The sequence below is a fragment of the Bombina bombina genome, chromosome 5 (assembly GCF_027579735.1).
Source record: "Bombina bombina isolate aBomBom1 chromosome 5, aBomBom1.pri, whole genome shotgun sequence".
In the NCBI taxonomy this organism is placed as follows: Eukaryota; Metazoa; Chordata; class Amphibia; order Anura; family Bombinatoridae; genus Bombina; species Bombina bombina.
The window spans coordinates 1,018,225,004-1,018,238,878 of NC_069503.1; the positions used below are offsets into that span (position 1 = coordinate 1,018,225,004).

The 13,875-nt window shown below is 38.0% G+C and overlaps 1 protein-coding gene across 3 annotated transcripts in view; it reads right to left on the bottom strand.

Moving 5' to 3' along the window:
- Positions 1–13,875, bottom strand: part of DPYS (dihydropyrimidinase) — a 268,242-nt gene that overhangs the window by 145,272 nt on the left and 109,095 nt on the right. For all 3 annotated transcript variants that reach the window (XM_053715274.1, XM_053715276.1, XM_053715273.1), the window contains exon 2: positions 3,286–3,444. In XM_053715274.1, coding sequence (XP_053571249.1) covers positions 3,286–3,444 — 159 coding nt within the window. The remainder of the gene's footprint in view (positions 1–3,285; positions 3,445–13,875) is intronic.

Here is a 13,875-nt window from a genome sequence, read left to right on the forward strand (position 1 = left end):
TTTTGCTATAGAAACTATAGCATAATTAGTAGAAGTAGAGATAGCCCCAATAAATTGGAGAACCCTCCAAATTGAATTTAACTGCTGGCAAAGAATATAGTTTAAAACCTTTGAAGAAGGAATAAAAGAAAATTCTCAGCCTATTCCATTCCCTAGAATGGGGAATTGGAAAGAAAACCTCTGAAAACACAGAAGAAATAAATAGGCAGAAATAGTGTCAGCTAGTCTTAAAGAACTAGTTACCTTAATATCCAAAATAATCAACACCTTTTCAACAAAGAACAAATGTACTTTAATAATAGAAAAATAATAAAAAAGTAGATTTTTTAGTGTCAATATCTGATGAAGAAAATTTCTGAAAGAGAAAAAACATCATCAGAGAAGGATAAATCAGTATGTTGTTGGTCATTTGAAACTTCAATAAATAAAAAAAGAAGTGAAAAAGACCTAAAAATTTTATTAGAAGGCACAAAGTCAGACAAAGCCTTTAAAATAGAATCAGAAATTTTTTTCTTATAAATCTTCTAAATATTTCTTGTACGTAAGATGTAAGAATGGAAATATATAAAGCATAAATACTAATGGATTCAGCATGTAAAAGTATATCATAATAACTTATTACAAACCATAGCTAAAGATAAACATTTATAACATTTAAAATAAATGAACTTAGCTTTGGTAGAACTGAAACTCAGTTAAGCGTTTTTCCAGAAGTGGCTTCTGATTCAGGGTCAATCTGACACATCTTGCAATATGTAATAGAAAAAACAACATATAAAGCAAAAATGATCAAATTCCTTAAATGACAGTTTCAGGAATGGGAAAAAAATGCCAATGAACAAGCTTCTAGCAACCAGAAGCAATAAATAATGAGACTTAAATATTGTGGAGACAACAATGACGCTCAAATTTTTTAGCGCCATAAAAGCCGACCACATTATTTGGGGCCTAAATGCTTTTGGCGCCAAAAATGGCGCCACATCCGGTAACGCCGACATTTTTTGGCGCAAAAACGTCAAAAAAATGACGCAACTTCTGGCGACACGTATGACGCCGGAAATGACAAGAAAATTTTTGCGCCAAGAAAGTCCGCGCCAAGAATGACGCAATAAAATGAAGCATTTTCAGCCCCCGCGAGCCTAACAGCCCACAGGAAAAAAGTCAAATTTTAAGGTAAGAAAAAAATTGATTTATTCATATGCATTATCCCAAATATGAAACTGACTGTCTGAAATAAGGAACGTTGAACATCCTGAATCAAGGCAAATAAATGTTTAAACACATATATTTAGAACTTTATATAAAAGTGCCCAACCATAGCTTAGAGTGTCACAGAAAATAAGACTTACTTACCCCAGGACACTCATCTACATGTAGTAGAAAGCCAAACCAGTACTGAAACGAGAATCAGCAGAGGTAATGGTATATATAAGAGTATATCGTCGATCTGAAAAGGGAGGTAAGAGATGAATCTCTACGACCGATAACAGAGAACCTATGAAATAGACCCCGTAGAAGGAGATCATTGAATTCAAATAGGCAATACTCTCTTCACATCCCTCTGACATTCACTGCACACTGAGAGGAAAACCGGGCTCCAGCCTGCTGCGAAGCGCATATCAACGTAGAATCTAGCACAAACTTACTTCACCACCTCAATGGGAGGCTAAGTTTGTAAAACTGATTTGTGGGTGTGGTGAGGGGTGTATTTATAGGCATTTTGAGGTTTGGGAAACTTTGCCCCTCCTGGTAGGAATGTATATCCCATACGTCACTAGCTCATGGACTCTTGCTAATTACATGAAAGAAAAATAAATCCTAAGCTAGTTACAATATAACTATTAGTTATATTGTAGCTAGCTTAGGTTTTATTTCACAGGTAAATATGTATTTAGTTTTAAATAGGTTTAATTAAGTTAATAATTGTAACTTTAATTTAGCTCTATTTTAATTATGTTAAAGTTAGGGGGTGTTAGGTTTAGGGATACGTTAGGGTTAGGTTTAGGGTTAGGTTTAGGGGTTAATATAGTTTAATTTAGGTTGTTGCGATGTGGGGGGCTGGCGGTTTAGGGGTTAATAGGTTTATTTAGTGGCAGTGATGTGGGAGGCCAGAGGTTTAGGGGTTAATAACTTTATTTAGTGGTGGCAATGTCGGGGAGCAGCAGAATAGGGGTTAATATCTTTATTATAGTGTGGGCGATGTTGGGGTGTGGGGGATAAGGGGTTAATAACTTTAGTATAGTGGCGGCGATATCGGGAGCGGGACATTAGGGGTTAATAGATTTATTTTGGTGGCGGTGATATCGGGAGAGGCAGATTAGGGGTCAATACATATATTTAGGTGTTGGCAATGTCAGAGGCAGCAGATTAGGGGTGTTTAGACGTGGGATTTATGTTAGGGTTTAAACTTAACTTTTTTTTCCCCATAGACATCAATAGGGCTGCATTACGTAGCTTTTCATTCCGCGATCGGAGGTGTTATTTTTTTTTCTAACACTCTCTCCCCATTGATGTCTATGGGGAAAGCGTTCACGAGCACGTCAAAGCAGCGCTTGTATTTTGTGCGGTATGGAGCTCAATGCCACCATATTGCACGCACAAGGCGGCTTTTCAAAAACTTGTAATGGCAGCGATATGGAGGGTGAAATAACGCAACTTTTGTTGCATTCATTTTGCACCCTCTATAGCGCAAAACTTGTAATCTAGGTGATAGTGAAAGTTACGTTTGCACTGCAACTGAGCCAATCAGGGGCGACATATGCATGTAGCCAACAATCTCTACATATCACCTCAGCATCTCTATGTTAAAAAGGAAGATATTTTACCTTCAGCTAACCAGAGTAAGTGCTTTGTAAACAGTTATTCTTCAGCTACTGTCCAGCTGCGAGTCCTGGGACAAGCATCCTGACTGGCTGCTTAAAGTCTCTTTAGTGGGGTGTGAATACTTAGGAAAATTGAGGTGAAATGTCTTCCTTTTTTTACATAGAGATGTTCAGGTGATATTTTCTAGACATCTTTTTACAGCTATGCTGCATCAGTTTCAAATGCTTCAACAATTGGGAATCATGTCTCTTTAAGTGCATTGCTAGTCCACAGCTAAATTTAACTATGTGTTTATCTCCTTTTGGGGGTTAAACACATAATAGTTATGTCCAACTAATAGTGTAATAATAAAATGATTTCACACAATTTTGGTACTTACTTTGAGACTTGGACAGTATCTGTAACTGACGCCATTAATAAAATGCATTTTTAGAGCTCTTATGTGCTTGAGATGACTTTTACCTTATCGCTCCACCATGTGACTGCAACATGCAAGCTATAGTCACAGCAAACTTTGGGATCTGCCCAGTTTCTCCATGTATTATATGCTTCAATCAGAGAGGCCCCTTTTTTTGGTATTGCAAAATCAATTATCATTGTTGTGCCCCCAGCAATAGCTGCCTGAAATGACAAAATGACATACACAAATGATCATTTAGGAAAGGATAATAATTACAAGATAAACTGGCTTTGATGGATGATCATTTTAAGAAATATGGACATATATGTATATACTTAAACAAAGTATTGCTCTTAATAGTGAAAATAATATGATGTTTTATAATAAAGTATGTAAGAACAGACTCTAAAAGAAATTAATTATGAGTTCAGTATCTGCAACTTTACTGCATTGTGCTATATCTTTTCACTGGGTTTGCCAACCCTGGCGTATTTAGGTTTTATGCTGCCCTAGGCACTCAAAACTCTGCTACCCACTACCCCCGAGCCCCACCCCCACCACTCCAAGGTTTTAGGCATTTTTTGGCCCTAATATTTTTTTCTCAGGGAGTAATGTGATTTTTTTTCATGGCATTTCCAAAGTAAATGTTCACCAGGGCTTGAAAAATACTTGCATACATACACATAAAAAATCACACGCACATACACACAGTCACAGACACAATCACACACATGCACATACACATAGTCACAGACACATACACACACATATATGCACATATATATACACATACACATAGTCATAGACACACACACATACATATATACACATACACACACATATATACACACAAACACAGTCATAGTCATAGACACACACACAAATAAACAGTCACACACATGCACCATACACACACATAGTCACAGACACATACACACATATATGCACATATATACACATACACATAGTCATAGACACACACACACACATATATACACATACACATAGTCATAGATACACACACACACATATATACAAATACACATAGTCATAGACACACACACATATATACACATACACACACATATATACACATAAACACAGTCATAGTCATAGACACACACACACAAATAAACAGTCACACACATGCACATACACACACATAGTCACAGACACATACACACATATATACACACACACACACAGTCACAGACACATACACACACATATATGCACATATATACACATACACATAGTCATAGACAAACACACACATACACATATATATACACATGCACACACATATATAAACACAAACACATCATAGTCATAGACTCATACACACACACAAATAAACAGTCACACACATGCACATACACACACATAGTCACAGACACATACACACATATATACACACACACAGTCACAGACACATACATACATATATACACACACACAGTCACAGACACATACACACATATATACACACACACAGTCACATACACATACACACATATATACACACACACAGAGTCACACACACATATACATACATATATACACACACACAGTCACAGACACATACACACATACTATATATACACACATAGTCACAGAAACATACACACATATATATACACACATACACACACATAAACACACACAGTCACAGAAGCACACACACATATATACACACATATATACACACATAGGGGCATATTTATCAAGTTCCGCATGGAGCTTGAGGCCTCTTGTTTTGGCTCGCCGGAAACAGAAGTTATAAAGCAGCAGTCTCAAGACCGCTGCTCCAGAACTTATCCATCTGCTCTGAGGCGGCGGACAGAAATCAACCCGATCGAATACGATCCGGTTCATTGACACGCTATGCTAACGGCATCAGGCCGTGAATCTGCAGGGGGCGGCATTGCACCAGCAGTTCACAAGAACTGCTGGTGCAATGATAAATGCCGACAGCGTATGTTGTCGGCATTTAGCGATGTGTAGCGATGTGCAGGGGACATGATACGCTAGGCCTTTGAAAAAGCCAGAATGGGCGAAACGCGTCAGCAGTTCCTCTAAGACGCTTTTAGAAATTTACCTTGTTGAGACTCATCTGTATGAGCCCACCTCCTCCATGGATTTGTAGGGAGACGCTTACTTCATGCGCCACTAGGCTAGACAGATAATCACAATATTTATGTGCAATTGTGGTGTCAATGTATTTAGTGAGGCTACTCCTCCATTTATCATCACCACAGCACGATGTTGATAACAAGCATTTGAGTATTGTGGGGTATCAGCAGACTTGCCTAACACTGGTATTATGCAGTAATTAATGGAGACCAATAGAAGATATCCAAACTAGTTGCCAGTTAAACTGTAGCCTATCAGCAACATACAGTACAGTCTTTATTTCAGACATTTAATATTGTACTCTTGTACTGTTATTTAGTTAATAGTTGCTGTATCTGACAGTTTAATGTCTTTACTCCCACTGTGCCTTAAAGGGTCAGTCTAGTCAAAATTAAACTTTTATGATTCCAATAGGGCATGCAATTTTAAACAACTTTCCAATTCAGTTGTATCATCAAATTTGCTTTGCTCTCTTGGTATTCTTTTTTGAAAACTAAACTTAACGGTCAAAAGAACTGAGATAAGGAGGCAGTCTGCAGAGGCTTAGAAACCAGGTAATCACCGAGGTAAAAAGTGTAGTAATATAACAGTGTTGGTTATGCAAAACTGGGGAATGGGTAATAAAGGGATTATCTATCTTTTTAAACAATAAAAACTCTGGAGTAGACTGTCCCTTTAAATGAGAATTCATAGATTTTCAGAAAGTTGTTGAAATGAATAAAGATGATTTCTATGAAGTATTTGTTGTACCAAACTGTATTAAATTGTAAAATAAAGTGTTTTTTTCAGTAACTACTGTAATAATGTTTCAATTTCCAACTTGATTTCTTAGTCTCCCTTATTTTCTTCAAAAGAAGTTGCCAACCCTTCTTTCCACTGCAGTCTAAACCCAACAATTGCACTGCATCCTTAAGAAAAAGGATATACATACAGGGAGTGCAGAATTATTAGGCAAATGAGTATTTTGACCACATCATCCTCTTTATGCATGTTGTCTTACTCCAAGCTGTATAGGCTCGAAAGCCTACTACCAATTAAGCATATTAGGTGATGTGCATCTCTGTAATGAGAAGGGGTGTGGTCTAATGACATCAACACCCTATATCAGGTGTGCATAATTATTAGGCAACTTCCTTTTCTTTGGCAAAATGGGTCAAAAGAAGGACTTGACAGGCTCAGAAAAGTAAAAAATAGTGAGATATCTTGCAGAGGGATGCAGCACTCTTAAAATTGCAAAGCTTCTGAAGCGTGATCATCGAACAATCAAGCGTTTCATTCAAAATAGTCAACAGGGTCGCAAGAAGCGTGAGGAAAAACCAAGGCGCAAAATAACTGCCCACGAACTGAGAAAAGTCAAGCGTGCAGCTGCCAAGATGCCACTTGCCACCAGTTTGGCCATATTTCAGAGCTGCAACATCACTGGAGTGCCCAAAAGCACAAGGTGTGCAATACTCAGAGACATGGCCAAGGTAAGAAAGGCTGAAAGACGACCACCACTGAACAAGACACACAAGCGGAAATGTCAAGACTGGGCCAAGAAATATCTCAAGACTGATTTTTCTAAGGTTTTATGGACTGATGAAATGAGAGTGAGTCTTGATGGGCCAGATGGATGGGCCCGTGGCTGGATTGGTAAAGGGCAGAGAGCTCCAGTCCGACTCAGACGCCAGCAAGGTGGAGGTGGAGTACTGGTTTGGGCTGGTATCATCAAAGATGAGCTTGTGGGGCCTTTTCGGGTTGAGGATGGAGTCAAGCTCAACTCCCAGTCCTACTGCCAGTTTCTGGAAGACACCTTCTTCAAGCAGTGGTACAGGAAGAAGTCTGCATCCTTCAAGAAAAACATGATTTTCATGCAGGACAATGCTCCATCACACGCGTCCAAGTACTCCACAGCGTGGCTGGCAAGAAAGGGTATAAAAGAAGAAAATCTAATGACATGGCCTCCTTGTTCACCTGATCTGAACCCCATTGAGAACCTGTGGTCCATCATCAAATGTGAGATTTACAAGGAGGGAAAACAGTACACCTCTCTGAACAGTGTCTGGGAGTCTGTGGTTGCTGCTGAACGCAATGTTGATGGTGAACAGATCAAAACACTGACAGAATCCATGGATGGCAGGCTTTTGAGTGTCCTTGCAAAGAAAGGTGGCTATATTGGTCACTGATTTGTTTTTGTTTTGTTTTTTAATGTCAGAAATGTATATTTGTGAATGTTGAGATGTTATATTGGTTTCACTGGTAAAAATAAATAATTGAAATGGGTATATATTTGTTTTTTTGTTAAGTTGCCTAATAATTATGCACAGTAATAGTCACCTGCACACACAGATATCCCCCTAAAATAGCTATAACTAAAAACAAACTAAAAACTACTTCCAAAACTATTCAGCTTTGATATTAATGAGTTTTTTGGGTTCATTGAGAACATGGTTGTTCAATAATAAAATTAATCCTCAAAAATACAACTTGCCTAATAATTCTGCACTCCCTGTAGATATACCGTATACAAGTGACTACTGCACTTTTATGTTGTTTAAGGCAGCCATATTCTTACCATGTGGTGCCCGTGTTAAGTGCTATCCAGGTCCCACAGACCCATTAGGACTCATTATAAAGCTGTCCCTTTGTATATATGCAAGCTCTTTAGAGCATGAAGCCTTTATTTCTGTTTTAGTTTTTTAGACTGTATTATATTTGTTTTACCATTAAATTATGTAATTATGTTTACATATTTATGTACCCAACACTATGGAATTTAGTGGTGCCTCACCAGTTAAATGGATATTGAACCCAATATTTTTTATTTCATGATTCAGATAGAGCATACAATTTTAAGCAACTTTCTTACTATTATCATTTTTTCTTCGTTCTTTTGGTACCTTTATTTGAAAAAGCAGAAATGTAAACTTAGTACGTGACCCATTTTTGGTTCAGCATGTGCTGATTGGTACATTTAGCCACGAATCAACAAGGGCTACCCAGCTCCTAAGATTACATTCCTGCTTCTATAAAGATACCAAGAGAACGAAAAAAAATTGCTAATAGGAGTAATTTTTAACAATGTACAGACAGTGCATATCAATTACAATCTCATTACATCCGAAATAAAGGCACTAGCTCCATATACATTTTAAAGTATTGATCTTATATGAAATACCTTCATAACTTCTCTCTGTTTTTGGAGTGAGATTTGTGCTACTAGTATCCTTCTGTTTAACACTTATAGATCTTCTCTCACTAAAGATTAACATGGATATTTAATGAGTTGTAACAATGCTGAAAAAAACTAACCTAAAACAAAAAAATTAAACCAAAAAACGTTATCACCCTATTGCATACATAGTCTTCCACATGGGTTTAGAAATGTGATTGCTTTATATATCTAAAGAGCTTGTTTCACTAAAATCTCCTAATGTAAGTTTCTATTTACATTTCCTAGCGGGGATCTGACCTTATTTGACTCTCTATGACTTTGCCATATTCTATTGCATTCCGCCCATGCTGGTATTATAAGGTGTCTCCCTGGAGAATCCAGTAGAACCACACCTTGCCAAAGGAGTCTATAGTGTTTTGTATATGAGCTGCAGATTCGTACATGGAGTATGTGTGTTTCATTTTAGTTATAATCTCTGGCCATTCTGGCACCCCCATTTTACAATATTTGGAGATACTGGTTATAGTGATAGTACACAAGATTATGACAAAAGTATTCATGGGAGAATTTAACACAGGAACTCTCTCATGCAACAAGGCTTGCTCCCTGGTCAGAACAACAGTTTCACTTAACAAATTGCTTATCAATTTAGAGAGATTTGACCATATCTTTCTGACTCCGGGGCAATCCCATCACATATGAAGATAGGTACCAATTGCCTTACATCCCCTGTTGCAATATCTAGAACCCCCATTCGGTAAGTGAGAAGCTTTAAGGGGTATGAAATACCGCCTAAAAGTGGTTTTTATAGTGTTTTCTCTCAGATAATTTTAAAAAACTTTCCAATTTGCTTTATTCTCTGGGAATTCTTTATTGAAGGAGCAGAAATGCAGTACTGGCAGCTAGCTGAACCGTACGGGTGAATCAATGACAAAAGGCATATATGTGCCACCAATCTGCAGATACGTCCCAGCAGTGCATTGCTGCTCTTGAGTCTACCTATGTATATTTTTCAACAAAGGATACCAAGAGAACAAATCACATTAGAAAATAGAAGTAAATTGGAACGTTGTTTAAAATTGCTTTTGTATTATAAAAGTTTAGTTTTGACTTTATTGTCCCTTTAATGCCAGTTCTCACTCAAGCATTTAAAGGCCTAGAAATTCTTAACTGAATCATACAATTTTAAAAAACTTTCCAATTTTCTTTAATCTCGGGGAATCCTTTGTTGAAGGAGCAGAAATGCAGTACTGGCAGCTAGCTGAACAGATTGGGTGAATTAATGTTATTCTAGGTAGTTTAGGGAGGGATGACCAATTCAGCTTGAAGCCTATTTGTTCTTTTATTAAGTTACTGATGTTGTTCCAGAACTTTGCTTGTCCTAATATGACTTTTCTGGATTAAATAACAACCCCTAGCTACACAAAAACACCAGCAATGTCAGATTAACCTACTAATTTAGAAAGGATATTTTTTTTCTAATCAATACTGTGTTTATTCTTTTCATTTGTTCTTATTGCATTGAAAAAATGTCTTGTAAATTTGGTTTTACGTATTTCAAGAAATAACTTTCATTTAGGATGTTATATAAAAAAACATAATTTATGTAAGAACTTACCTGATAAATTCATTTCTTTCATATTAGCAAGAGTCCATGAGCTAGTGACGTATGGGATATACATTCCTACCAGGAGGGGCAAAGTTTCCCAAACCTTAAAATGCCTATAAATACACCCCTCACCACACCCACAATTCAGTTTAACGAATAGCCAAGAAGTGGGGTGATAAGAAAAAAGTGTGAAAGCATATAAAATAAGGAATTGGAATAATTGTGCTTTATACAAAAAAATCATAACCACCACAAAAAAGGGCGGGCCTCATGGACTCTTGCTAATATGAAAGAAATGAATTTATCAGGTAAGTTCTTACATAAATTATGTTTTCTTTCATGTAATTAGCAAGAGTCCATGAGCTAGTGACGTATGGGATAATGACTACCCAAGATGTGGATCTTTCCACACAAGAGTCACTAGAGAGGGAGGGATAAAATAAAGACAGCCAATTCCTGCTGAAAATAATCCACACCCAAAATAAAGTTTAATGAAAAACATAAGCAGAAGATTCAAACTGAAACCGCTGCCTGAAGTACTTTTCTACCAAAAACTGCTTCAGAAGAAGAAAATACATCAAAATGGTAGAATTTGGTAAAAGTATGCAAAGAGGACCAAGTTGCCGCTTTGCAAATCTGATCAACCGAAGCTTCATTCCTAAACGCCCAGGAAGTAGAAACTGACCTAGTAGAATGAGCTGTAATCCTCTGAGGCGGAGTTTTACCCGACTCAACATAGGCAAGATGAATTAAAGATTTCAACCAAGATGCCAAAGAAATGGCAGAAGTTTTCTGGCCTTTCTAGAACCAGAAAAGATAACAAATAAACTAGAAGTCTTTCGGAAAGACTTAGTAGCTTCAACATAATATTTCAAAGCTCTAACAATATCCAAAGAATGCAACGATTTCTCCTTAGAATTCTTAGGATTAGGACATAATGAAGGAAGCACAATGTCTCTACTAATGTTGTTGGAATTCACAACTTAGGTAAAAATTCAAAAGAAGTTCGCAACACCGCCTTATCCTGATAAAAAATCAGAAAAGGAGACTCACAAGAAAGAGCAGATAATTCAGAAACTCTTCTGGCAGAAGAGATGGCCAAAAGGAACAAAACTTTCCAAGAAAGTAATTTAATGTCCAATGAATGCATAGGTTCAAATGGAGGAGCTTGAAGAGCCCCCAGAACCAAATTCAAACTCCAAGGAGGAGAAATTGACTTAATGACAGGCTTTATACGAACCAAAGCTTGTACAAAACAATGAATATCAGGAAGAATAGCAATCTTTCTGTGAAAAAGAACAGAAAGAGCAGAGATTTGTCCTTTCAAGGAACTTGCGGACAAACCCTTATCTAAACCATCCTGAAGAAACTGTAATATTCTCGGTATTCTAAAAGAATGCCAAGAAAAATGATGAGAAAGACACCAAGAAATATAAGTCTTCCAGACTCTATAATATATCTCTCTGGATACAGATTTACGAGCCTGAAACATAGTATTAATCACAGAGTCAGAGAAACCTCTTTGACCAAGAATCAAGCGTTCAATCTCCATACCTTTAAATTTAAGGATTTCAGATCCTGATGGAAAAAAGGACCTTGAGACAGAAGGTCTGGTCTTAACGGAAGAGTCCACGGTTGGCAAGAGGCCATCCGGACAAGATCCGCATACCAAAACCTGTGAGGCCATGCCGGAGCTACCAGCAGAACAAACGAGCATTCCTTCAGAATCTTGGAGATTACTCTTGGAAGAAGAACTAGAGGCGGAAAGATATAGGCAGGATGATACTTCCAAGGAAGTGATAATGCATCCACTGCCTCCGCCTGAGGATCCCGGGATCTGGACAGATACCTGGGAAGTTTCTTGTTTAGATGAGAAGCCATCAGATCTATTTCTGGAAGTTCCCACAATATCCAAAGAATGCAACGATTTCTCCTTAGAATTCTTAGGATTAGGACATAATGAAGGAAGCACAATGTCTCTACTAATGTTGTTGGAATTCACAACTTAGGTAAAAATTCAAAAGAAGTTCGCAACACCGCCTTATCCTGATGAAAAATCCGAAAAGGAGACTCACAAGAAAGAGCAGATAATTCAGAAACTCTTCTGGCAGAAGAGATGGCCAAAAGGAACAAAACTTTCCAAGAAAGTAATTTAATGTCCAATGAATGCATAGGTTCAAATGGAGGAGCTTGAAGAGCCCCCAGAACCAAATTCAAACTCCAAGGAGGAGAAATTGACTTAATGACAGGCTTTATACGAACCAAAGCTTGTACAAAACAATGAATATCAGGAAGAATAGCAATCTTTCTGTGAAAAAGAACAGAAAGAGCAGAGATTTGTCCTTTCAAGGAACTTGCGGACAAACCCTTATCTAAACCATCCTGAAGAAACTGTAATATTCTCGGTATTCTAAAAGAATGCCAAGAAAAATGATGAGAAAGACACCAAGAAATATAAGTCTTCCAGACTCTATAATATATCTCTCTGGATACAGATTTACGAGCCTGAAACATAGTATTAATCACAGAGTCAGAGAAACCTCTTTGACCAAGAATCAAGCGTTCAATCTCCATACCTTTAAATTTAAGGATTTCAGATCCTGATGGAAAAAAGGACCTTGAGACAGAAGGTCTGGTCTTAATGGAAGAGTCCACGGTTGGCAAGAGGCCATCCGGACAAGATCCGCATACCAAAACCTGTGAGGCCATGCCGGAGCTACCAGCAGAACAAACGAGCATTCCTTCAGAATCTTGGAGATTACTCTTGGAAGAAGAACTAGAGGCGGAAAGATATAGGCAGGATGATACTTCCAAGGAAGTGATAATGCATCCACTGCCTCCGCCTGAGGATCCCGGGATCTGGACAGATACCTGGGAAGTTTCTTGTTTAGATGAGAAGCCATCAGATCTATTTCTGGAAGTTCCCACATTTGAATAATCTGAAGAATTACCTCTGGGTGAAGAGACCATTCGCCCGGATGCAACGTTTGGCGACTGAGATAATCCGCTTTCCAATTGTCCATACCTGGGATATGAACCGCAGAGATTAGACAGGAGCTGGATTCCGCCCAAACCAAAATTCGAGATACTTCTTTCATAGCCAGAGGACTGTGAGTCCCTCCTTGATGATTGATGTATGCCACAGTTGTGACATTGTCTATCTGAAAACAAATGAACAACTCTCTCTTCAGAAGAGGCCAAGACTGAAGAGCTCTGAAAATTGCACGGAGTTCCAAAATATTGATCGGAAATCTCACCTCCTGAGATTCCCAAACCCCTTGTGCCGTCAGATACCCCCACACAGCTCCCCAACCTGTAAGACTTGCATCTGTTGAGATTATAGTCCAGGTCGGAAGAACAAGAAGCCCCCTGAACTAAACGATGGTGATCTGTCCACCATGTCAGAGAGTGTCGTAAAATCGGTTTAAAGATATTAATTGAGATATCTTTGAGTAATCCCTGCACCATTGGTTCAGCATACAGAGCTGAAGAGGTCGCATGTGAAAACGAGCAAAGGAGATCGCATCTGATGCGGCAGTCCTAAGACCCAACATTTCCATGCATAAGGCTACCAAAGGGAATGATTGTGACTGAAGGTTTTGACAAGCTGATATCAATGTTAAACTTCTCTTGTCTGACAAGGACAGAGTCATAGACACTGAATCTATCTAGAAACCTAAAAAGGTTACCCTTGTCTGAGGAATAAATGAATTGATTGGTAAATTGATCCTCCAACCATGAACTTGAAGAAACAAC